The 24,410-nt window shown below is 37.4% G+C and overlaps 1 protein-coding gene across 2 annotated transcripts in view; it reads right to left on the reverse strand.

Moving 5' to 3' along the window:
- Positions 1–23,580, reverse strand: part of LOC117423568 (ras-associating and dilute domain-containing protein-like) — a 67,890-nt gene extending 44,310 nt beyond the window's left edge. Inside the window, exons 1-8 of one of the 2 annotated variants that reach the window (XM_034039568.3) lie at positions 22,765–23,561; positions 18,184–18,510; positions 16,170–16,405; positions 11,492–11,814; positions 5,944–6,639; positions 5,223–5,260; positions 4,157–4,323; positions 3,044–3,147 (exon numbers count right to left, since the gene is read on the reverse strand). In XM_034039568.3, coding sequence (XP_033895459.3) covers positions 3,044–3,147; positions 4,157–4,323; positions 5,223–5,260; positions 5,944–6,639; positions 11,492–11,814; positions 16,170–16,405; positions 18,184–18,510; positions 22,765–22,892 — 2,019 coding nt within the window. In that variant the 5' untranslated portion in view covers positions 22,893–23,561. Of the gene's footprint in view, positions 1–3,043; positions 3,148–4,156; positions 4,324–5,222; positions 5,261–5,943; positions 6,640–11,491; positions 11,815–16,169; positions 16,406–18,183; positions 18,511–22,764 lie in introns of both variants that reach the window. The other variant, XM_058989908.1, reaches the window with a different exon arrangement.
- Positions 23,581–24,410: the final 830 nt, after the last annotated feature.

Raw genomic sequence — 24,410 nt, forward strand, 5'->3', positions numbered from 1 at the left:
ATAAGTAAATGTCTTGAAATAATATGCACAACACATGGCTTAATGGACAGGTCATATATCTAATAAAGTGCTTTGCACAGACTCTGACCTTGGAAAAAACAAGAGACTGTGGAAACTGCTAGCAGTAACATATTCCCAGAGAGGTACAGGTCAGAGCCTGGTCAGTGCATCTCTTAATGGATAAATAATTGTAATGAAAACTATTACCACTTAAACTTAGTGAAACTAAATGACTTGAATATTGTATGAGACAAACTTGTGTCAAATACTCTGTTAGACAATGGTATATGGAATCAAAACTGACTCATTAACAAAATGATGAAACAATATGAAGTTAAAAGAAACACATACCTTTAATTTAGCATAATATAATCACTTAGAAGATGATGTCACATATTAAGAACATCTCTCATATATAACACATATAAAATTAGTGTTTTGCATGCAGTAGAGTTTTTATATTATATTATAAACCAAGATCCTGGGAACCTTGGTTCACTTAACATTTCAGATAAAGGAGGGGCTCGGAGGAAAGCAAAGAAATGAGATCATAGGTTTGGAGTTAGACAAGAAATGAGATATTGAATTTATTGAGTACAGGACACCTATTAATTCTGAAAAGTTAGTCTGGATCTTTTGAAAACTATTATTTGTAGAATGGATAAGAACTGTCCCACCTGATTAATGATTGGATTTAATTGAGGCATCCCATGTATTCCAATGAGACGAAAAACCTATTTAACTCCAGAGTAATTTCAATGGAGTACCACACTCATCCCAGACAGGGCAAGGTGGTCCATCTTCTGCAAACCAAAAACACAATTGAACTGATTTAACTCAGTTTAATTTGCCTGGTGAAGACAGTCATATCCTTTTACGATCTATATTAAAGGGTAAGCATTAATCAATTATTATTTTATCTCACATGTATTGCATGTATTGCTATAAGGGACTCACGCTATGTTTAGAAGATAGGAGAACATTTGTTGAATGTGCTGAAAAGAGGCTACTGGATGTATTTAGTGTCGTGGTCGTGGCCAGGCCTGCCGGCTGCACGAATACATAAAGATGTATTAAAGTGTTAACGTTAATATCTGTTAAGACACTGGACTGCCCAGAATGTCTGTCAGCTGGGGATATGAAGTAGCCTGTAGCTACTCAATCCAATATTTAACTGTTAATAAACCGAAGGAGTACTGATCATACTCTGATTCGTAAAAACACTTTAGATACATGAGTCTGTCAATTTCTTGGGTACTATATTGGTCATCCGAATATACTGCGGGTCCAGAGCACGAACTATATCCCACTAGGAGTAATAACATCTCTGTCCTCCTAACGTCTCCCCTGAGATAAGAGTGTGTGCTGAGCAAATAAAAAGAGTACATAAAGAAATCTGAACACGCGGATTTCATGACAGGACATACTGGCTTTGACGCACACAGATGCACCCAAAAAAGATTTTTATATCTGTAATACAGTGATTGCATTTCTACTTCACCCTTGTTTGATGGTTTAACTATTTTATGTATATTTATAAACAGGTAACTCCTTAGGACACAGGAAACTACAGCAACAGCTCGTGCGCCTGAACATTCATTATTAATTAGAACACAAGCAAGAGTCTGTTGAATTGATTAAAATTACATTAATCTAAATCTCACAGGCATTTAAAAGACAGGGCTTTCCCTGGTGTTATACATACATTTAAAAGCTAAAGATACATGCACTGAGATGTTGAACATTTAAATGTACTGTCTTTTCTTTTTTGGGAATTATTTTGCACTTCAATGTATTGGTTCTTTGCCTGTATTTTACTTTCATTTCAATAGTCTCTAGTTTCAATTGGGTCAAGAGACCTACAGCACAGGAAGCAAGTTGATACCAGGAAGAAACATTTTCTTTTAAATAAAAAAAAAGTAATAGCAAAGCATTTTATACATGAGAAAAGGGGATCAGTTAACGCTAATCACAGGTAAGAAAATTGATTTAACACTTCTTTAACAAGTTAGCACTTCTTTAACAAGTGGCTCAGTAAATCACATCTGGTGGAAAATATCACTGAATTACTCATGGGTAAAAACGCAACCACTGTTGAGATCATTAAAATGAACCCCATTTATTTTCTCTTATTTGAATTTGCTCTTATTTACCACTGACTTTATTGTATTTCAGAACTGCTCTTATCTGTAATTTGATATTTTGTAACAACTGTAAGTCACCCTGGATGTCTGCTAAGAAATAAATAATAATAACAATAATAATAATAAAATAATTATCTTTGCTATCGTTTTGTATGCACTGGATCTCCAGGCATGAGTTTGGGCAAGCTGCCACAGAACAGTGACTTCCTCTCCATGAGAAACACCCAGGCAGGAACCACCTTGCTCCACCCATTTCCAGTCTGCGCTGTTTACCCACAGGGTCCCAGCCTCATCACCGGGGTTACCCAGGGGCCAAAAACGGGAAAGCTACTGTAGTAGGATAACAAGCCCTTCTCTAAACACTGGGCATAGGAGCTCATAAAGAATTGACGTGTACGGAAAGACGCTGTATTAACACCGGTATATAAAAATATTCTCTCGAAGTGAACTGCTCTTAAATTCAATACCAGGCAAAGAAAAAATCACTTGTATACTTGTTTTGTTATTTTTTTGTTTAAGACTGTGGCCCTGCATTGGTTCTAACTTTCAGAGCTACCCTTGTTTATTTACTTAAGTATTTTTTTCAAATTTAAATAACGAGCAGACAGTAATTTGAGGAGTTAAGGTCTCGTTAATTCTGATTTGATTCAATACATTGTTCCTTCCCGATAGCAATCTTTTTAAAAGGTTAATATAAAAAATGCTAAAAAAAAAAAAAAATACATTTATAGAAAATAAATTAGAATTAGAATCATGGGTCCTGGTCCTTTAGAACATATACTTCAATAAGGATCTGGGTGGAGAGACACTGCTTATTGCTAACCCCAGTGTAATAATACGTCCTGCACGCTTACAATTCTTAGGTAAAAAGGAATTCTTAGGTAAGAGGAAGGCCTTACTTTGGTGAGGTAGTAAACAGATTGCTGGAATGTAAACATGATGACCTCCTCAAGGACTGTCATGGCTTCTTCACTCGCGGACCTGGTGGCAGACACCTGGGAGTCTGAAAAGAAAACACACACACAAACAAAATATTAATGTTGAATTTCACTCAGTTGAATGTAGCCCTGCACTTTCTCAAAACATTTTCCCATCGTCTGACTTAGTTTTATCTCTTATAACAATGGAACACTCAGGCCACTGTTCAACTAGTTGTAGAAAACATTTAAAAACATTTTTTAGCAAGTTTCTGAAATTAAAAACTAGATTGTGTTGCTTGAGCTATGAACATACTTGAACGTTTAAAATGTCACTATGATAGGTTGCTTTACAAGCTGTTTGGAGTCTTTAAATATTGCATTGGTTTCCAAGGCATGGCTGCTTGTTTAATTTAAATTACCTGTGTGATTATTATCTAAATTTACTGGTTAAGAACAGGGAAACACTTTAGGCCTGACATGTGTAGTATATTAATAGCAGACATTTAAATGGAACCCCACACTAGCTCGGAGACTATGATATATACTGGTATAAAATAATCTAGGGATAATCTACAATTTTCTAATGTTTAATGTAACCTGATATGCTATAATGTGTGTTCTCTATCATTCTCTATTGCAGTTTCTGCTTAGATCACTGATTGCAAAGTTTACAAACCAGGGGATCTGCTTATGAAAAGATGCCTACAAGCTGAAAGTCATTTTTGTTGTTACATTCTACTACAATTGTTTCTATTTATAACCAACCTTTATTTAGTCCGTCTGTATTTGAAGGGAATTCTGAGCAAAGAGATTTTCAAGCAGGACGTCAATCGTAATGACAATGGTAAGGCTGAAACTCAATGTGATATGGTTGATGTCATTAATGGGGTTTGTTTATGTGCATGTGTTGTGTCTCTTACTGGCCAAGAGATCCTCAGCAGTCTATATTATATTTAAAATCATGTCTCTACACTCATCTCTTGCTTCAGTCTAGTGCCTGTTATGGAAAATATCCAGCTTTATTTTTGTACGTATCAGAGAGGCACATTCCCTGCTCTGTGTTATCTATGTCACCTGTTTTGAATAACTTACCTTCTATCTCTCCACCCTCCTCACCCCACAGCAGCAGCTTGGGCACTTCCTGTTGAATGAAGTGCAGGAGTTCAATGGAGTTTGACATCCAGAAGGCCAGCGGCTGCAGCCCAGGGATTAGCTCCTTTATACTCAGCAGGCTCAGCTTGTCAGGGTCCTGCTTTACACTGCCAGTAGGAAAATGCAACAAAACATGTAGCAACTCCCTTCACAGTGGAAGGCATTCAAGTTCTCCTTCAAGTCAAGTCTCCACAAACAAAATTCAAATATAACAATGTCCTACAGTTTCATAATGGGGAGAAGTAGCCATTTATTGCAATCAAATCCAATACACAATATATTGTATATATTAACAAACCTTATATATAAAATGTCATATATGGTACTGTGCAATACAAACCGATATACACTCCACGAAAGGTTAAGAGTGGCTTTATGAGGGCACATAATGAGAAACTACAGTAGTAAATATGCATCAAAGAATTGTATTTGGGTTAAAAGTGTACATTTTTGGACACTGCAAATTTAAGTAGCCAAAAACGTTTAGACCTGTTGTCATGTCCTTTCAGTATTTTAATAATTCTTGGAAAATGTAAGGAGAACATTTCCATCACAAAACCCAAGCAAGATAGGTAAAGGCCTTTATTTTCTGCCTAGAAACATTGTCCTGGCAGTTTAACTGGTATCTTCTGGGGTGACCATAAGCGAATAAGCTTTCAGCTTTGTTTCCAAGGGCGGGGTTGTAATCAAGATTACAAAGGGCCCAGGCAAAATAAGCGGCCTTATTCAAATGTTTTAATTTTTTTCCATACTAGCAAATGAACAGTGGTAAATTTAAAAAAACACTTTTTCTAACGTAGCAAAAATGTGTCTGTTTCTCATTTGTTTTCTAACTCTTTGTCAAGACCACTGATAATCAAATAAAAGGCATTTTATACGGCAGGGCATTTAGCAATTTAAATGAATCCGGTGTGGGTGTTGAACATTTCACAGACATGGTATTGTGGGAGCAGTGTAAGGTCTAATTCATTTGAAACAAAGCTGTGTATTGAAAAAATGTTCTCACATTTCTGGCTGTATCCTGGCAAGTTCCTTTGTCTTTTCCTGAGGAAAGAAATATCAAAAGAAAAAATATGGATACAAAAATTTGAAAGCCTAGATTTTATGAATCGGTAGGTATATGTATTGCAAGGAGGATATAGGTTGAACTAGTGGCCAAACCTGTTACTTATCCAAAACTCAATCCTAAAACCCCTCAGTACAATACAGTGCTGGTGTTAGGGTTCCATATAAATCTGCTATTACACAGAGATACAGAAAAAAGTCAGCAAATGCTGTACCATTTATATTTATTCTACAGCTACCTTACATATTTACAGTAAGCAGGAGCAGGCTAAACAGATTACTGCTGAAATACTGTAACTACTGAAGACATGAATTATTTTTTTGAAGAGTAATAAACACTTTTTTTTAAGTGCTTAGGAAAATGAGAACTTCTAACCCTCACTAAAACAGTTGAAGAGTTAACTGCAAACTTGTTTTTGAGTAAAAAAACAGTCCTTAAAACGAAAAGTTTCTGAAAGGGTCAATAAGGTACTGTAAAAAAAACGTAAAATATTGTACTTATAATAATTATTATTGTCATATTATATTCAACAGTATAGGGTCTAAGGCAGCAACATGATCAGGCACGCTTCTGGGTTATGTTTACTGCATGAATTTTAATGTGAACGAGGGACATATATACATATATACTAATAAGACCAAAGGGACCAGCGTATACTTACCCACATAACCGTTTGGACCAGACTGGCTATCCTGAGCAAAAGCCTCCGGAAATCAGACAGTTCGAAAGAGCCGGCTGAGTGCTGGATACAAAGACACAGCAGGAAAGCTGGGCTCAGCTTTGGCTCATCACCTTTGGGGTCTGTCATGTTAATAACTTTGTTCAGCAGCTGGTCCTCGTGTATGGAATCGTACGTCAGCGAGAGATCTGTCCCGTTGGAATCTTTCAACCGGTGGACCGATTTCCGGTGAGAAGGTTTCGTTTTCCTGTCTGCTTCGCCCAGCAGCGATGAACCGCACATCTTACAAGCGACCGTCCCATCCAGGTCCGTCATTGGGGACGTCAACCATGAGGGTCTTTGGCCTGCAGAGGGGGCTGTTGGGTCTTTGTACATGAACAAGTAAAAGTCACCAAGCCCAAGGAGATCCCCCGTTTGGAGTTGTGTTTCTTCCTTGACTGGGATTCCATTGTGGGTCAAGTTAGCACCGTGGAGAGGTTTCACTAGAGTCACTGTCTTCTTAGTGGCTTCGCAGTGGGAGCTGGACTCCAGCCGTCTGACGCTGCAATGGCGGGGCAGGATGTCCGGTGCAGAGAGCAGAATGTCCACTTTGATACGCTCCTCGTCCTCGCCTGTGGAATTCTCACTGCAGCGTCCGAAAACATGTGTCAACCCACTCATCAGATAAATAACGAAATCCTGAAAGGCACAAATTTAGCACACGGGTTGTAAACGATGGAGACTGTGACCTTTGAGCTGCTTATTGTTGTTGAACTAGAAGCCTGAAACTAAGCTGTTGTTGTTTCCTCAGCTTTTAAACATTCTGATGCTCTTAGGCCTTACTCTACATGTAATGGCAAGCCAAGTTACTCTGTTTCTTGGGTTTCAACAGCCTCTTCGGCCAATTAGATGTTTGCACAGCATACTGATGCCAATATAATAAAAACTGACAGATTTACTAGGCTTTTGCTCCACTTCCTTCTAAGTAAAACGGTTGATTTTCCAAGTTAGAAGGTTAAAGTCATTATAAACATCCTAAACTGCATAAGTTTTGAAACATCAATAGCATCTGTGAAGGAATGACACAATACAAGGGACCTGTTTCACATGCAAATGTAGACATAAATATGGCATCAAAAATGTTTTTTCAGTCCTTTCTTTTTAAGCTAGTTAAGCTTAAGCTGTGGAGTAGTGGTTAGGGCACTGGACTCTTGACCGGAGGGTTGTGGGTTCAATCCCCAGTGGGGGACACTGCTGTTGTACCCTTGAGCAAGGTACTTTACCTAGATTGCTCCAGCAAAAACCCAACTGTATAAATGGGCAATTGTATGTAAAAAAATAATGTGATAACTGTATAATGTGAAATAATGTATAATGTGATATCTTGTAACAATTGTAAGTCGCCCTGGATAAGGGCGTCTGCTAAGAAATGAATAATAATAATAATAATGTAAATACAGAGAAACCCCACAGTTACGAACACATAGGGAATGGTCGATGTTCGTAAGACTGAAATGGCTGTAACTTGCATTGTTTTCAATGATTTCATGTATGTGTATTGCATCATTAAAAGTTCTACACCTTTAAAATAAGGAATAATAATAATAACACAAATAGAATGTTAGGGGAGATGTGCAGTGTTGGATTTTCACGTCTTTTACAGCAGCTAGGAGCCCTGTCTCTGGTTTCAGGTGATGTGTTTTGTTTGTAAGTGTGGTGTTCCTAACTGTGAGGACCTACTGTATGAATGTACTGTATACAGCATTTATCATGATTATTATCGCCTCTCGCAAAATGTGGGATTTAAGAAATTCACCAGATTTTACTGAACTGATATCGCTTTCCCGTTGCGCTGAGTTATATGCCTTTATGTTCTTAATTGTGATTCGGTTAAATCACCTGTTTTTCCTTTGTTTACATTTTTGTTTTGCTTCCCAGAGCTAAAATAGCTCAAAATACAGCATTCATAACCCTGCTGTTGCTGCAGGTAGTAATAGCAGTAGTGACTGTTTAGTTCACAAAGTTTAGAAATCTTTAAGCAGGAAGGAAGCTTGGGTTCCTTTAGCTAAAACTATAGTGCACAGACCAGTGCACAGACTAATCTATGAAAGGATGCAGTAAATATTCACCCTGAAATCCTAATCTGACATGTTTGTGGGACACTGCTTATTTAACAAATAAATCCTTTCCAGGTTATTTCTTTTGTCAAAAGAAAAATGAATAAATCATGTTTTAAAAAAGAGAAACACACAATGAACATTAGCGTCATTCATGTACTTCTTAGTGTCAACACAAACTTGTTCTCAAGTAAAACACTGCCTGGATAACTGATACAACAAAGGGTTAATGTGTAACGTAACAAAAAAAAAAGGTCAAATTATTTTAATTTGCATACTGAAAGATGGACTGCATAATTTCTGGATTAAGCTTTACAAATTGTGATGGATGACAGTAACTGTATAATAAAACTACTGTTCTGATGCTGGGGTCCCCCTCCACTCTGGGACAGATACGGGGGAAGCAGTCACTGAACCTACTATGTCATGTGACACCTGCCTCCAGATACTGCCGTGGTGGCATCACATCGTGTTCCTATTCTCTATCCTGGGACAGGAAGAAGGAAGCTGTGATCTGATAACGCAGCCATCTGAAAGCTAACAATATAAGGAAAATCTGTCATTCAACATCTAAGGAAATGTGGTCATTACAATCACAATTACAAGCCTCGGCTACAGTGTGGGCAATTTTACTCACACCGTGAAATAAGCTTTGACGATATCTCACGACATGGTAGACTTGTAGTATATGTATCATCGCAGAGAGAAATCTGAGACTTTTTATTCAGAAGTTCTTCCAACGGTTAGGATTTCACACCACTGTTGTGGTTCAAGCGGTGGTTAAAGTCTTAGTAAAAAGAAATGATGGCAGGTTTAAGATAAAAGAAAAAAGGTTTTCATGTTGTTTTACTTCCATCTCTAGTGTGCACTAAATTACCGATTTGGTTACCTATTTTAACTGTATAATAGAAAGAATTCAGTACTGGCTATAGTGATGCTTTGTTAGTTAACAACATTTAGGTCCCATCGCTGCAGAATATTGATACAGTTGTGTTATTATTAGGAATAACTGGGGGATATCCATGATGTTTTATATTCTATAATATATTTAAGTTTTTAATATTGAATGTTGCTTCACAAAGTGATTTAGAATACAAAATATGTACATTCTGAGGCTTTTAGGCCTTACTCTAATAAAGGCCTCTCTCCCCCCTCTGGATTTCAATAATCAAAATAGAATTCTAACTTCTAATGCGGCAGTCTAGGTGGAGGCTATGTTAATTACAATACAGACGGTGGGTTTTTTTTGTTTGTTTGTTTTTACTATTTTTGGTGCCTGTATAACACTCAAGGGTGACAAATACATCTTAACTGGTTATTGAAGCTTATGAAGTGCCTCATTTTCAACTGTAACTTTTGACTAAATGTGTACACTTTTATTAATATCTAAAGTACATGGTTTGCTTTAGTATGTAAACTTAAATGTAATATTCTATTTTGCTGAGTTATGTCGTTTCTGTATATATTATAAAAAGTTGTGATTTGCTTTATTCATTCTTGAGCTTTATTTTAAGAGATTAGCTCAAGGCTTTGAAATCTGGTCCCTTAGTGTGTGTGTCACATCATACGGCTATAACAGGAAAAGCTGGTTTACTGCAAGTCATGCCTGTTTCAAGGAGGAGCATTACTGTTTTACATCTTTACTTTAGGCATTAGGTTGCCATGTTTTTGTTTTTGTTTTGTTTTTGTCTGGGCCTATATAACAATATGTCACACTGTTTATTCTGCTCTATGCACAGGGCAGTGTGCCCTATTAACAAAGCTTTAACCTTTAAACAAGTGCACCACTGCAGATTTACAATAAAAAAATAAAAAAATAAATAAATAAAAAACATCTCATTGATTAAAGCTTTGTGAATACCTCATAGAGAGATGTTTTGGATAGTTTGAGGATAGTCCATTCATTACAGATGGATGTTACTTTACAGGTCCAGAGATTTAGTTACACTGCTTTTTCGTTTCTCAAAACAGTTAAAAAGGAATAATAATAGGCAAAAATAAATGTAAAAGAAACTGCTGGAACAAATATTCTAACAAACATATTTATTAAAAATATATCCTTCAATGGAAACCAATGCACCAATAAGGTCTGAAATAAATAACACACATTCTACTGTACAGAACAGTGTTTCTCTACTGTTTTTTAAAGTACTATAATGGAGGTAACAGTTTCTTTTCTAAATTCAAAATTAAAGAATATTAGAATATTAATTTACATTTTGAAAGCATATTCAAACATGAAAAACCCATTATTTCCCATATAAAACTAGGCCCATTTTAAACTTGTATTACTTAACACTGGCTTTCTGTTTTGAAGCTGCAGCATAGCTTGTATCTATGGGTTGTCAACATTTTTGCAAAACCCATACTAGCTTTACTGATAGACTACACCCATTGTTTCAAAGCAGCAACTTACAAAATGAGTGTTAAGTTTGTTTTTCTACACTTTTGTTTTTGAAGGAGCAGAAGCACAAAAGACAGAACTCGGCGCTACTGAGTCTGAATTCCCCTCTGATAAGCTCTTAGTGCAGAGCAGCGCAGGAACCGAAGCTTTTTACTGCAGATAAGAGTGATACCGACAAGCAAATAGGCAGACAGCTGTATATTTTACTTTGGCAAGACTTGGGATTTAAACATATTGTATGCATACAAACTAGGACACACACCCCCAGAAATGAACTGCATAAGTAAGCATTCTGAAAATGCAGATAGAAATGTATCCTATGTTCACTATATTACATGATAGTATACAAAGTTTCCTAAAATTCAGGGAAGTTATTTTCTATCAGTTCCCAGTACTGTGAAAAGGAAAGTTATCATGACCTTGGTGTTACTGTGTGCCAAGAAGTGCCCATATCAAGTTTCAGCAGATATATCATTGTCAAGATAAAAGAAAAAAGAAGAGACGTGCAGAAAAAGATGCCTCCACTGTTGTTGACTTGTCCCACTTTTGCTTTGAATTGTTGAGTTTATTTTGAATTGAACTTTGTGCACAATTGAAAAATCAAAATGCTTAATCTCAAAACCTGAAATAGTAATACATTTATTCTACCTCCCAATGTTAGTTCACATCACTGAGAAGCATTATTGTCCTCTCCATTGGGACAGCGATTTCCCTCTTGAAGAGAAATGAAGGGACTGGCTTGTGGAACAGCTGAGGGAATCTCACTGTATAAAACAAGACTTTGTTTGTCACTCTGGGTGCACAAGAGGCTGTTTAGACTCAATGGTGCTATGCAGGCCAACATATTCAATATAGCTTTCCAAATCTCGACAGTATAATGACCCCATAATGACCTCTATTAGGCCGGGAACAGACAACAGACTCCAATCAGAGTGACAGTACTCCCGGTATAATTATATAAGCACACTAACTTATGTAACATCTTTTAACATCTCCCCAGCATCTTAAAGTGTAAGTTTAATCATCTTACCTGTCTGTAACTGTATCCCTGCAGCAGCAGAAAGTAAGGCAATTCGAAGGGGGGATGAATGGAATACTGTGTGGTGTTATCATCACTGCTCTCCGTCTCCTCCTTCTCGATTCCCAGACACTGGCCCTCTTTGTCTACCTCTGGCTCAAGGTCTTCCAACAGCAGGCTTTTCCCATTCTTCTGAGGGTCCTTGGACTTCACAGACAAGTTTACTTCGCTCAGGCTCCTCCACAGTGAGAAGTTGCTGTTGAGATCCCCCTCGATAAAGACTGAGGCTCCCCGGGAGCGAATCTTCTGCAGTTTGCGGGCCTGGGCGTTAATGCCTGAGAAATAAACAGAAAGAAAGAAATCTCTAGCCATTGCTCAGTGAATATACATAATTTTTTCTGACAGTATTTAAGGGATAATGGCATTGCTTTGGTGTATTACAAGATAATAATGGAACTCCAGTCAATAAGGGCATTATTTGACTGAGGGAGTTCCATCATTACCAAGGAACATGCCACGGCAATGTCATTATCACTATAATACTACAACATTTTTAAGTTATTTGTTTATTTACCTCTGTTAGTCTGAAATAATCATTGCAGTCCGCTGAAAGACTTTTTGAGAGCAGGGCATGAGCATCCCTGTGAAGTGTTTCATCAGTGATGGTGATGGTTTTAGAACAGGTGTCATTAATTAGTGTAATTAGTGCTTTCCATTATTAAGTTATAACATAATGGCTGACCTCCATAGAAAACAATGGCTTTACAGACTGTTACTTTGTGACTCAAGTGAAGCGCATGAATCCTGTCCCATCACACTAAGTTAATTTCCTGATCTTCACACTCCCACTCTGTGCTGCACACATGACTCTACAGGGGTCAAGTGGGTGTTATTGTTTACAGTTTAATCTGCCTCAAAAGCAACGTTCTTGTGAAAACCTAAATCGTGAGACAGATAGCCATACCACAGGAGACATGTGGGTCTATTTTAACAACAGTTAAAAGGAACCCCAGATGGATTAAGTTAAAGAATATTCCGTCATTGTGTAGATAATTCAAATGGAACCCATGGTCAACTGGTCAAAACATATTATAAGCTTCATGGTCTCAATCAATCTCAGAGGTTCTGAGTAAAGCAGTCCTCATATATGCTCTAAATTAATATGGTTTGTAAGTACAGTAATTGACTTTGTCATTCATTAAATACCTTCACGTTGTGTAACCACAGTCAATTATCGATAATTACTATTGCTTACGTATGCTTAATTGTAGACTGGTGAGGATCTTTCGGCTCATTATAGCGCACATTTCACCTGCAGTATTCCACAATACATCTGTGCTGCTATTACTCACATACACAGCTGTGCACTGTCCTGTAGCCCTATAATATACATCACTTTTATCTTTTTAATACATATAATTATGGTAACTGTGAAGGGTGTTTGTACTCTAAAAAGTGACAAGGAAGAAGTTAAAGAGTATGCATATGACAGATTAATGGCATGTAATTGAGTTGTAATAACTGGATAATAACTGACAGTGCCTGCTCCTACATGGTAATTATTGTGTAATTACACAGTAAATGCCATGTGAGCACCACTGTGCTACCTGATGTAATTACATAGTAATAGCATGGCACAGGCCATTTCCATGTAATTACACTTTCACCAGTAGTTACAATGTAAGAGCATGCAGCATTGATAGCTACAAGTTAATACAATGGAACTAAATGGTTCTGTATGTCCTGTGATCTATACTATAATAACTTCTATTTATAGATGAATAACAAACCATTAATATCAGAACCTGGTTTTCATTACAAGTGGTAATTAGAGGTTGTCAAAATGTTCCTTACGAATGCAACAACCAACTACTCATTGTTTCCATTATACAGATGTATCCATGTGTATAAAAGGCAGCTTCCTCCTCTCTTGTGAAAGCTGCACTGGAAAGAAACACTAAGCCAAGTATCGCTTAAACAGGTTTGTCATCAACAGAAGGTTGCTACGTTACTACAGAACAATTACAGCATTGAAGATGTAAGAACAGCCTACAGGTCAGAGCTGAGGCAAGCTCTGGGATATTTAAAAACAATACAAATAAATCCTAGTGACTTGTATTATTATTATTTATTTAGCAGACGCCTTTATCCAAGGCGACTTACAGAGACTAAGGTGTGTGAACTATGCATCAGCTCCAGAGTCACTTACAACTAAGTCTCACCCGAAAGACGGAGCACAAGGAGGTTAAGTGACTTGCTCAGGGTCACACAATGAGTCAGTGGCTGAGGTAGGATTTGAAACGGGAACCTCCTGGTTACAAGCGCTTTTCTTTAACCACTGGACCACACAGCCAAGATACCTTGATATTGCAGTATGAGGTTGAGAAAACTTCATTAAACATCAATGAAACCTGTATTTAAGGTCACTAAATAAGTAACCACTTAATTCATTAGTATAGAAGGATATATAGCTACACCATTAATCTTGTATTATATTTGGAATCATTCTGAATTATTCCAGTGACTGTTGTTCTCAAAGGCCTTATTGTGTCCATCTGGTTCTTTACTTCAGCATGAAGTCTTTTTTTGGTCCATTGCAATACCAATGGTGTTGGTATGTCCAAATATGGAAATGTTCCACTGTGGTACCATTGCACCAATGGTTCATAATTGTAACTCTCCTTGTGTTACTATGAAAGCAATGACACATGACATGGTGTTCAAATAAGGTCCAATATCCGCACACCCAAGGTTATTATTCAACATGAGGTGAAACTTACTGTAGTTAAGCAGCCCACACCCCCCACCTTTACCAAAGTCAATTGGATGTCAAGTAAATCAGGCAGAATCGTTTTGTGCTGGAAATGTAACATATTTGCACTGGTTTAAATACTTGTTAGCCAATGAGATTTCTCCCTTTTTCTTCCCATTTTATAATGCCTCTTCTTAGACTGGATTTCTATTGAAGATACTGAAGTACCTCATTAGAAATATCTTGACTTTTCTTTTTGTTGTTGGTCAGTTGCACTTCTTACTCCCATACCAGATGAATATTTTCCCAGGGTTAAGAAGGATTGTCTCACAAAAGCAGTAATAAACAAAGTTATTGCCAAGGTAATGATTGAGCGTTCCATTCTGTTATAATGTCAACCCTTTTTTGTCACAAGATTATGAAGTAGAATAGAAACAAAATAAGAATTTTGCAGAGCTTCAGAATAAACACACAAAACCTGGAACCCAGCCTAAGCCTCTCTCTAAAGGTGTTATCAGCAAACAGGTGTTTTTGCATTATTTCAAGGAGTTCATTATTACTGCTTAACCCCTCCCGTCTTACTCAACCCCCTTAAATACAATAGCAGCAAGCCAACACAAACACAGTGCCTTACTCTGAATGAAGATGGAAAAACAATTAACAGTTAATATTTTTTTTCTGTTTCCTCTGTGAGAAAGTGTTAAGGATACTGGAACCCTGAAATGCCAGCATAACAGACATTTCCAAAGCAAATAGACAGGTAAGCAGGCCACCGAACACATTCAAGACTCTCACTCTTTAACTGCTGTCCAAAGTTTTTGAGCTCCTGTGTGCTGTTCTTATCTTACACAAACTTCACAAGGTTCTGACTGGCGTCACAAAGAGCCTGAGAGGATACAAACTGAACCACAGAGGAAAACGTACATCTGCGACTGGGCTTGATTAAACAAACAAACAAAAGCATTCCATAAGTTAAAAAGACTGGTATAGGCCCTGGATGTTTTCTACCAGACAAGATGACATAAATAAAAAGTACTGCTGTGTTGATTTTCAAATGAGCAGGATCCATGGCCTTAGATTACTGTTATTTAAAACATACAGTGTTACCCCTTTACAAGACGGCCCTTTATACTGTGGAACAGGTCACGGCTCTCATTTGCCCCATAATGCCATTACACTAACACTAGTATTCTTGTTATAAGGCGGAACACAAATAGCATGGTCTCTTAACTATGGCTCCCGACTACAGCATTATAAAGAGGGAGCACTGTACTTCTTTAATGAGATGCCTGTTTCATGGATACTTTACCTAACACTACATCTGCAGTTTAGCATGAAATCGATTCTAAATCTAATTTAGAGGAGGAACACAACAGAGCAATAAACAATAAATAATAAATATTACTTCATGAATAACTTGCTATGAGTATGACATTTCTTTTTTAGATTCCCATTGTATATAATTTTCAGTCATTACATTATCATAGCCTCAGTGTGGCTTTAATCAGAGCTCTCAGAAACACATCTAATCTTTGAATACATCTGCTACATTTGTTCTACAAGTGTATTTCTTACTGAAGTATTTCTCACATTGACTTGGGGTAGAGTGTTGCAGGGGGCCAGGTTAATGGTTACACTCTGGTGTACCAGATGCAGTTAAAAATAAGACATTGAAAAAAATAGTTATACTAATTTACTGAGTGTGTAAAGAGTTTCAGCCAAGTCTGACTGTGGTATCACAGCAGAAATGGCTCAATACAATTGATGTAATATATTGTAGCATGCTACAATATTGTTAGGTGGCATGCACACATATATTTGCTTTTGCATTTCAAATTCAAAATCTGTTTTGCCCAGTTAAGTTATGTTACACAAGTTATCAAGCATTGGTGGGTATGAGGTCTGAGTGAGTTAGGCACAAAGGGGAGGGTAGTGTACCTGCTGTGACTGTATCTTTTTCCTTTGCGGCCTTCTCCTCCACGCTGGACTTCCTCTGGATCTCAAAGCGCCGAGAGAAACCTTCCTTGGGCTTCCAGAGAGACTGCAACATGAGGGGCTTCTCATTGTCACCCACCACCCGGAAACACTCCGTCTTCCACTGGTGCTCTTCCCCAAGCCGGCCAATCACGTCACACAAGACGTAGGCTCCAGCTTCGGCCTTGTCCAGAGAATACCTGGAAGATCACGTTGAAAGAAAGGAAGTCAACACGACGCTTATGTTTACATTGCTTTCAGCATGGAAGTTTAAACACAATGAAAATAACCCCTCAATAAAAGAGTTTAAATCCAGTGAATTAGTGATGGGTCTTTATACAGTAAAATATACAACATGACAGTTTATCGTAGATATGGCCTTACCATGAATTTGTGAATGATCAAATCATGAAATAACAAGGGAGCACTAATAAAATTAAGGCTGTGAAGGTTTCAGCATTTAAACAGGAATTGAATATGTCAAAATCAATATAAAGATAATACCAAACACCAAATCAAGTCTACTTTTGCACTGGTCATGTGTCTGATAGTTAAAATGGCAACTGTTTAATTTTGGACTACTTAATATTTGCTTAGGTATTAGTTATCCTAGATTGTTACTTATAAGAATCTGTGAAACCAGCCATTAAACCTGGATTTACATCCTTTGATAAAACATGTAACAAGCCCTGAATCAAACTCTTTGATATCCCACAAGTTTGGTTTAACTATAGGTAACCAACCATGTGACCCAGCAAACTATTCAATACATTACAGACTCATAGAGAACGAAGCCCATCTATATTGTGATCCAAGAATTTGGACAGATTGGAATTTTCCTGAGCCACGCAAGGCAGTGTTTTGTATCCAACAATTCAATTAGGGAGGATACTCTTTTGGTCATTTGCTGAGCGGTTGCTTTTAAGAAAGTCAAGCACTCAGCAAATCACTCAAAGAATGTTCCTCCTATCTAACACTGTTTTAGTAACGAGAAAAGACTACACGATAAACAGTGCCCCTCTGATCAACTACAAATCAAGGGCACTTATTATAAGGCTGCCTGCAACTACTCCATCCAGCCTGTGTCATAAAGGATGCTACTATTGTGTTAAGATAGATAACCTTCAATGGGAAACTGAATGCATGGCATGCATGCAGGATTCTTAATCTATAAATCACTTTCAAGGGAAGAGTAAATAAAAACCTGTCGGTGGATTTGTTGCACAATGGGTTAGTTTACTTTCAGCCCTCACAAAAAACAAATAGAATAGGATAGGACTCAACTGCAGCTGTAAATTCAGAATTTTCAGTATGAAAAAAAAAAACACTAAATGACCATGTCGTAAATCAACAGTATAGAACAGGAACTGGAAATTAATAGTTTTAAATTGGATAAGTGGTATTTAAAATCCAGATGTTATTATGTAAGCAAAGGAGGAGTTAGTTTCATGATAAGGTATATTAAAATGATGAATTTACTGCGTAGAATAACTTCTGCTAAAGATACATGTGAAAATGTAAGTGGCCATACAGGCAGACAGATGTACAGAGAGAGAGACGCCTCCATATATCCCCCAAATCACTTAATAACTTATGTTAAATAATGTCAATACTAAGTTTCAAGCCAATTTAATAGATATATGCAAACATAGAACCATGACATACAGACTGACGGATCTGCAGACAAACACCACAATGTAATGTATCCTCAGAATGTCATACTCTCAATAAATAATGTAAATAATGTTAATAATGTATAAAATCACAACTGGATAAGTGGTTTTCCAGATACTGTATATGGAAAAATATCAGAGTACTGTAAGCAAGAGGTAAGAAAACTGATGAAAAAAACTTCTTGTGCCAACTGAGACATGTATGCACGGAATTATGGCATTTCCACTGCTAGTGCTATACTGGTCTAATGTCTTTCATAAGCACCAATATCGCTTAGATAACTTGTATAAGAAACACTACTCACCTCTCAAGAGCCTCTTTGACCAGCTCTTGTGCGCTGGAGTGAGAGGTAGCAAGCACACTCTTATAGTTTGCACCCGTACTGATTTCACTGCCAAATATCTTGAGGACTCCAGGTGCGGAGATTTGCATTGACAGCTCTGAGGGGTCATCAGTCAGGTGCATTCTGTCCGCCACAGTGGAGTCCTCATCGGACTGATTGTCTTTTAAGTGTGGACCCCTGCTGAAAACTGTGGAGAGGCGATTGTTGTGTCTTCGGATTTTGTTTTTGGCTGGCTGTCGTACGCCAGTGCTTTCGTTTGATCTTGTTGTTGTATCTGAAGAACTTGACCTAGAAGGAAAGAAATAATGTTGTATTTACCAAGTCCAAAAAAACAACATACTTTTAGCTTAAGAACACTTAGGAGCTTTGATTAACCCCACAAGGATAAGCCAAACCTGGATTTATTGGAGCATTTCACAGGTGAATCGTCTTCAGATAAATGCAATACAAGCTGGTTTCACGGTACTGTAAAGTCGTCCAACAAAATCCTGTTGAGGCTTATCCTGACGGGGTATAGACTGATGTTGCAGATTTTTATAAGTGGCAGACTAGGGGGAAAAGGAGAGAAATGTAGTCCAGGAAGGGCCAAAAGACTACATCCCACAGAATGCCATGGGAACGAGCCAGGATGAGGTTCACCTGGCTCTAATTGAGAATGAATGTCACCTGTCTGCGATTAGCAGGCAATTATATAATTAAAGAAAATGTTTGTTCTGGGCAGTCTCCAGTCTGTGTGAAGGGATAGGCTGGCACAGTGAAGAGACCTGTGTGGTGTAAGTAAAAGGTACTGTGTGAACCTTTTACTTTGCCTGTGTGTTAAACTGATTTGTAACTGGGAAACAGCTTAGCCGGACAGTATTTAGTTAGGGAATTTACAACCGTTCATTTAGTACTCTGTGTGGGAGTTTTTGTTTTGTTTCTGTTATATTTTGTTATTGTAAATAATAAAACTATGCAAACAGACTAAAAATGTAAATCTTGTGTCTTGGTCTACATTTTAAATGGGCAAAACGAACCTCAGCCGTGAGGCTATGTTACAATATCAGACCAATCCATTACACCCAAAACCCCACAGGCTGATTTAAAAGATCTTTTAGCATAATAAGCACACATTTAAGTGACATGCCAGGCAAAAACCTTCTAGTTGCATATTTTTTCTTGCTTAATTTTTGGATGTTTCTATAAAACCCTGTAAAAACTTCTGATCTGAAATTTTGGAGACAGGTTTGTAATGGAAATTAAACGGGCACACAGTTTGATAAGAGGTCCCGCATAACCCCCTAAAAGCTCACATTGGTGGAATTTTCAGAGTAGATAAAAAGCTGCCTGGGCTTTTTATCTAATCTGAACAATGTTGGCTGAAAGAACTAATTCTACACTAGAACACATGAACAATAAATGAATTATGGTCCATGCAATAATTAACAGGAAATGTATAGTACGGGTGTAGGAAGCTGCTGACATTCCTTTTAGTTTAAGACTACAATGTTATTATATTTGAAAATTAAACAAATATATAATGTCCATAAAAATCAAACTAGCTTGACCCAAACTGTTTATTGCTTAACATTTGATACCGGTTCTGTGCCAGGTACAAAGTGGATTGCTTGTGACTCCCTGACACAAATTCGATTAATATTTGAATTATTTCATTAAGATGTAGTGCCACCGTTACATTTACTAAACAAAACCTCTATTTTTTAAATGATAGTTAACACAACCTTAACAAGTAAATAAACTATATTTCTTATTCTATTTGGTGAAGATAATTAAGGGATCATGGCATTGCTGTGGCTTGTTGTGTGGTAATAAACTCCACAGTTGATAAAGCCTGAGAGGTCGAACGAGAGGTTCATTATTACCACAGTAAAGCCATTGTCACCATATACTACAACGTTGTACATTTATTTATTTGTCTGAAATGATCATTGTAACCCACTGAAACATGTTGAGAACATGGCTTGAGCGTCTGTGTGAAATGTTTCGTTAATAAGCAGTGCTCAGCCGTGCTCTATTTGCTGTTCCATTACTGAGCAATAACAGAACAGCTGATCTCCATAGAAAACAATGGGAGAAGAGTGACTGGGTTCTTGTATGATAAGGAATTGACAGAAGTTGGATTAATACACAGTTAATCATCAGCAGTATTTGGATTAGCCTATTTTAAAATGTGTAACACTTAATAATTTGGGTGTTGTTGTATTGGTGCAGGTGTGTAAAAATGAAACGATACTGAAGTTGTTGGAGTGCCAATAACAACTGAATGACATGATAAGTTACTCATTGAGGGCATCGTCCTCAGAATGATGTTTACTTCTTATTGCATTGTATTTTTATTTTGTAGGCCAAAGTGCAATAATTCAGGTGCTAAATGAAGTCACTGTCCTCAAAACAAAATCCTGATTAAAAAGAATCTTCTTTTACTCACTAAACCTATTCCCATTTAGATCAAAATTGACAACTAAATAAACATTACAAACAGTGGGCGCAATTTACAAAACTGGACAGTTAATTTTTTTTAGGATTGTTTTTATAAACAGTTCTTTAAAACATGTGAACTAGCAAGTACAAACTAATACAGAAACTCTTTAAAACAGCTAAGAGGATTTAATCACCTGAAAATGTGATTTTAATTACTCAAAACAATCTTAATCTTAACAAGACATTCCATAGAACAGTCCTTAAAGTTACGTGAAGAGGGCCTAGTAAATCCATACATGTTATTACAATCTGCTGTGAACATTCAGGTTGCAGTGGTCTTTGACAGTGAAATTCTACCAGTCTTCAAAGCAAACTGCTTCTACCTTCTCAAGTTGTGAAGACTGTACAACAGAGCTCTTGCTTCAAGTATGCCTGCCTTGCTTTATTGTAAAAGGATCAAGTTCTTTGGTAAACCTGATTTAATTAATGGTTCAGCTTTCTTAATTAATGCTTGATGAAAATAGGACCAGGTATTCCAAATCAGGCTTTTAATTAAATGCTTAAACAAAAAACAAAACTGCAATACATGTCTGGAGGAGCATATTTTATATTTAAAATTAAAATAACAAAAAATAACATGTAATGTAATCCTATTTTCATGGTTGGTATTGAACAGTTCACAATCAAATTTGCAACCACGTTTTACACAAAGGTCAAAGACTGATTACAGTATGTGCATCACATTTGGATAGAATTGTTATTTATAATTAATCGGTTGGCAGGTGCTTCCGTACCTAAGACGGCGGAAATGACAGATGTTTTGTGAGAAGTCTCAAAAGTACTGACCAACGGTAGTAACAATGAGGAATGATCAGGTATTCCTCTCATCCAATCAGTGTTGTCCTGCACCCTATTGACAGTGTTGTGGCAGGTGTTTCTATTTTGTCCAACTCTTGTATAACACACTACTAATGTATTAATATATCAGGTACTGACAGGACAGTATCTATTTAATCTATGGACCAGCACATCTGTGGGATACATTATCATATAGAATATAGTTTAGGGTGCTGTATGATATAAAATGATACACGCCCACCCCACCAGTAATCAGAACGGCTGCCATGAATGGACTGCAGCTTTGCTCGTGACTGCAGCACCCTCTACAATGTTCTCATATATAGTTCAGTAATAAAGTAGCTCCTTTTAATGACAAGTTATCTGTTACAGGCTATCTGATACATGTCAAACTGCTGTATCACATCGGGGCTAGCATTAAGAACTGGGCTGTTAAAACATAAGACAAGATACGAATCTTTTTTTTTTTTTTTTTTTACTTGTGTTTTATACTTTTTCTATAATTAAAACAGTAAAAATCACTTTTTGGGTAATATTGAAAAGAGAATTCCACAAGTCACCGTACCATTTAAATCTACAGTAAATATAGCAACCGCGTCTTCCCACCGAGGAATCCAATTGTAGTATAATTACCCACTAACTAGAAGTTTCAAATGGCTTGATGTGCGGGACAAAACTGCCACAACAAAATGCGTTCAACAACGTGTCATCTTCCAAATGCCAAAGCAATAGGAAACTGTGATCCCCTCGTCAATCAAGTGCAACCCAACCTAACCCGTATGTGCAAATCTAATCTTAAAGAAGATTATCACTACCTAACTATTTACAGATTAACCCACCGCAATGTGAAAAAGAAAAAAATATTTTGCTGAAAGCACGCGTCCTTAAATTTACCGAGTTAAGAATAATATTAAAACAAATTGCCACTTTTTCCGTGTTTTTACAGTAATGTTAATTAAGGCTGTATTTCATGAATCGAACTCTCGGCAGATATAACGCTCCAGAACAATTTTAAATGCAGCACATTAATTAGAGTTTGCTGTAAACAAAACATGAATCAACATATTTATGAATTACTATTAAAAAAAAATGTTGATTTGTTTACAATGCTATTATGCACTGGTATCTGCTAACAATGTAATTTACTACACTTTGCATTTTGATATATATAGCCTACACACACTGATACAACATTACAAATCACGTCGTATAAAAATATATACGTTATACAACACGCAATGTATGATTTAACCCGTTACTCACTGCACGGATCCATTGCTTGTTTTTCTGCCCAGCTTCGCCAGTCTCCTCTTCGGCGAGTTAATCAGTAATCCAACAGGAAAATTCAAAGCCTGTTTAGAAATGGTGTTACTCCGTTCATCTGAAAACATTTTCTCATTGCTCAGAGATCCGTGTACCAGTTCACAGTAGTGCCGCCTGTCTAGATTTCACTGAACACAAGCTTTATTGCAGGTTGGCGCTCGCGCTCCTTGCTTCTATTCTATCACTACGTCTGCTTTTGTCGCTGTCCTCAGTAAGTGAAGGAATACTGAGAAAGAGACAGCCACTGGGCTAAAGATGAATGGTTTTGAACAGCTTTGTCATACCATGCTCGACTTTCACTAAGCATTCATCAATTAAGTTCTGATGGTTGGCAGGCTTTTTCTTCAGGTCATTTTAATGTTCAAAAAGAAACTCTCTTAAGCACCATCATCAAACAAATGTCAAAAAGCAATTGCGTAAATGAGCCTCTGGTTCAAAAATCTTTAAAATACAAAACTACAGAAGATACAGAATATATGAATCTGTCTAATGTCCTTCTTCGCGAAAAACAAAACAGTTCTGATAAAGTGTATTATAGTAATATCCTTATTTGTGTCCAAGTTGGCTCCTCTCGCTGGTCAAAAGGCTAAAATTTGCACACGTTATTTCATTTACGTTAACCACTTTGTAGAACCCAAAGCTGTGAATTACAGTATTCGCAAGTAACACAGAAAGCTCCATTCGCTGTGCTGTAAGTGCAAACTGTGCTGGACAGAACTGTAAAACCAAAAAAAAAAAAAAAAAAAGTTTAATTGAACCCCCACCCTTACGTCATCGCTAACTCACTGCAGGATTTGAGAACTTCCCCTTTTCACCGGCGAGGGAGGAAACGCGTTCAGCTTGTTTGAATGTCGTGTTTGCAAACAACCGAATGTAGGCTATTAGAAATAGTAACAGCTTAATTCTTGATCGTCTGCCTAAGCCCCATTGTAATCGCCTCCCCCTTCTGTCTGAAAAGCGATTATCCAGGTGCTGAATAACACCGAGGGATGTTGTACCTTCAGAAATGACAATTAAACAGAAAACAGAACTGAAGCAAATACCGTGTATAATGGCTACTGAAACCTAGGAGATTTCACATAATATATATTGATACATGTATTTCTAGTTTTTCAGTGGAATTACTAATCAAAGCCAGGCTCCTATGTGGAAAAACTGCACTACTACAGTACTTATAACGTGCTAGGACAGGCAGACCAAAGAGACTTCCTGTGGACCAAAGAGAGTTCCTAGTGCGGTTAACATCATGCTTACTTCCCTTCGCAATCGGAAGATGTCCAGCAGTGCATTCAGCTCAGAATTGGCAGAAAACAGTGGGACCCTGGTACACCCATCTACTGTCCGGAGAAGTCTGGTCAGAAGTGGCCTTCATGGAAGACTTGCGGCCAAAAAGCCATACCTCCGACGTGGAAACAAGGCCAAGCGACTCAACTATGCACGAAAACACAGGAACTGGGGTGCAGAAAAATGGCAGCAGGTGCTCTGGACTGATGAGTCAAAATTTGAAATATTTGGCTGTAGCAGAAGGCAGTTTGTTCGCCGAAGGGCTGGAGAGCGGTACACGAATGAGTGTCTGCAGGCAACAG

This window comes from Acipenser ruthenus, chromosome 17 (genome assembly GCF_902713425.1).
Source record: "Acipenser ruthenus chromosome 17, fAciRut3.2 maternal haplotype, whole genome shotgun sequence".
In the NCBI taxonomy this organism is placed as follows: Eukaryota; Metazoa; Chordata; class Actinopteri; order Acipenseriformes; family Acipenseridae; genus Acipenser; species Acipenser ruthenus.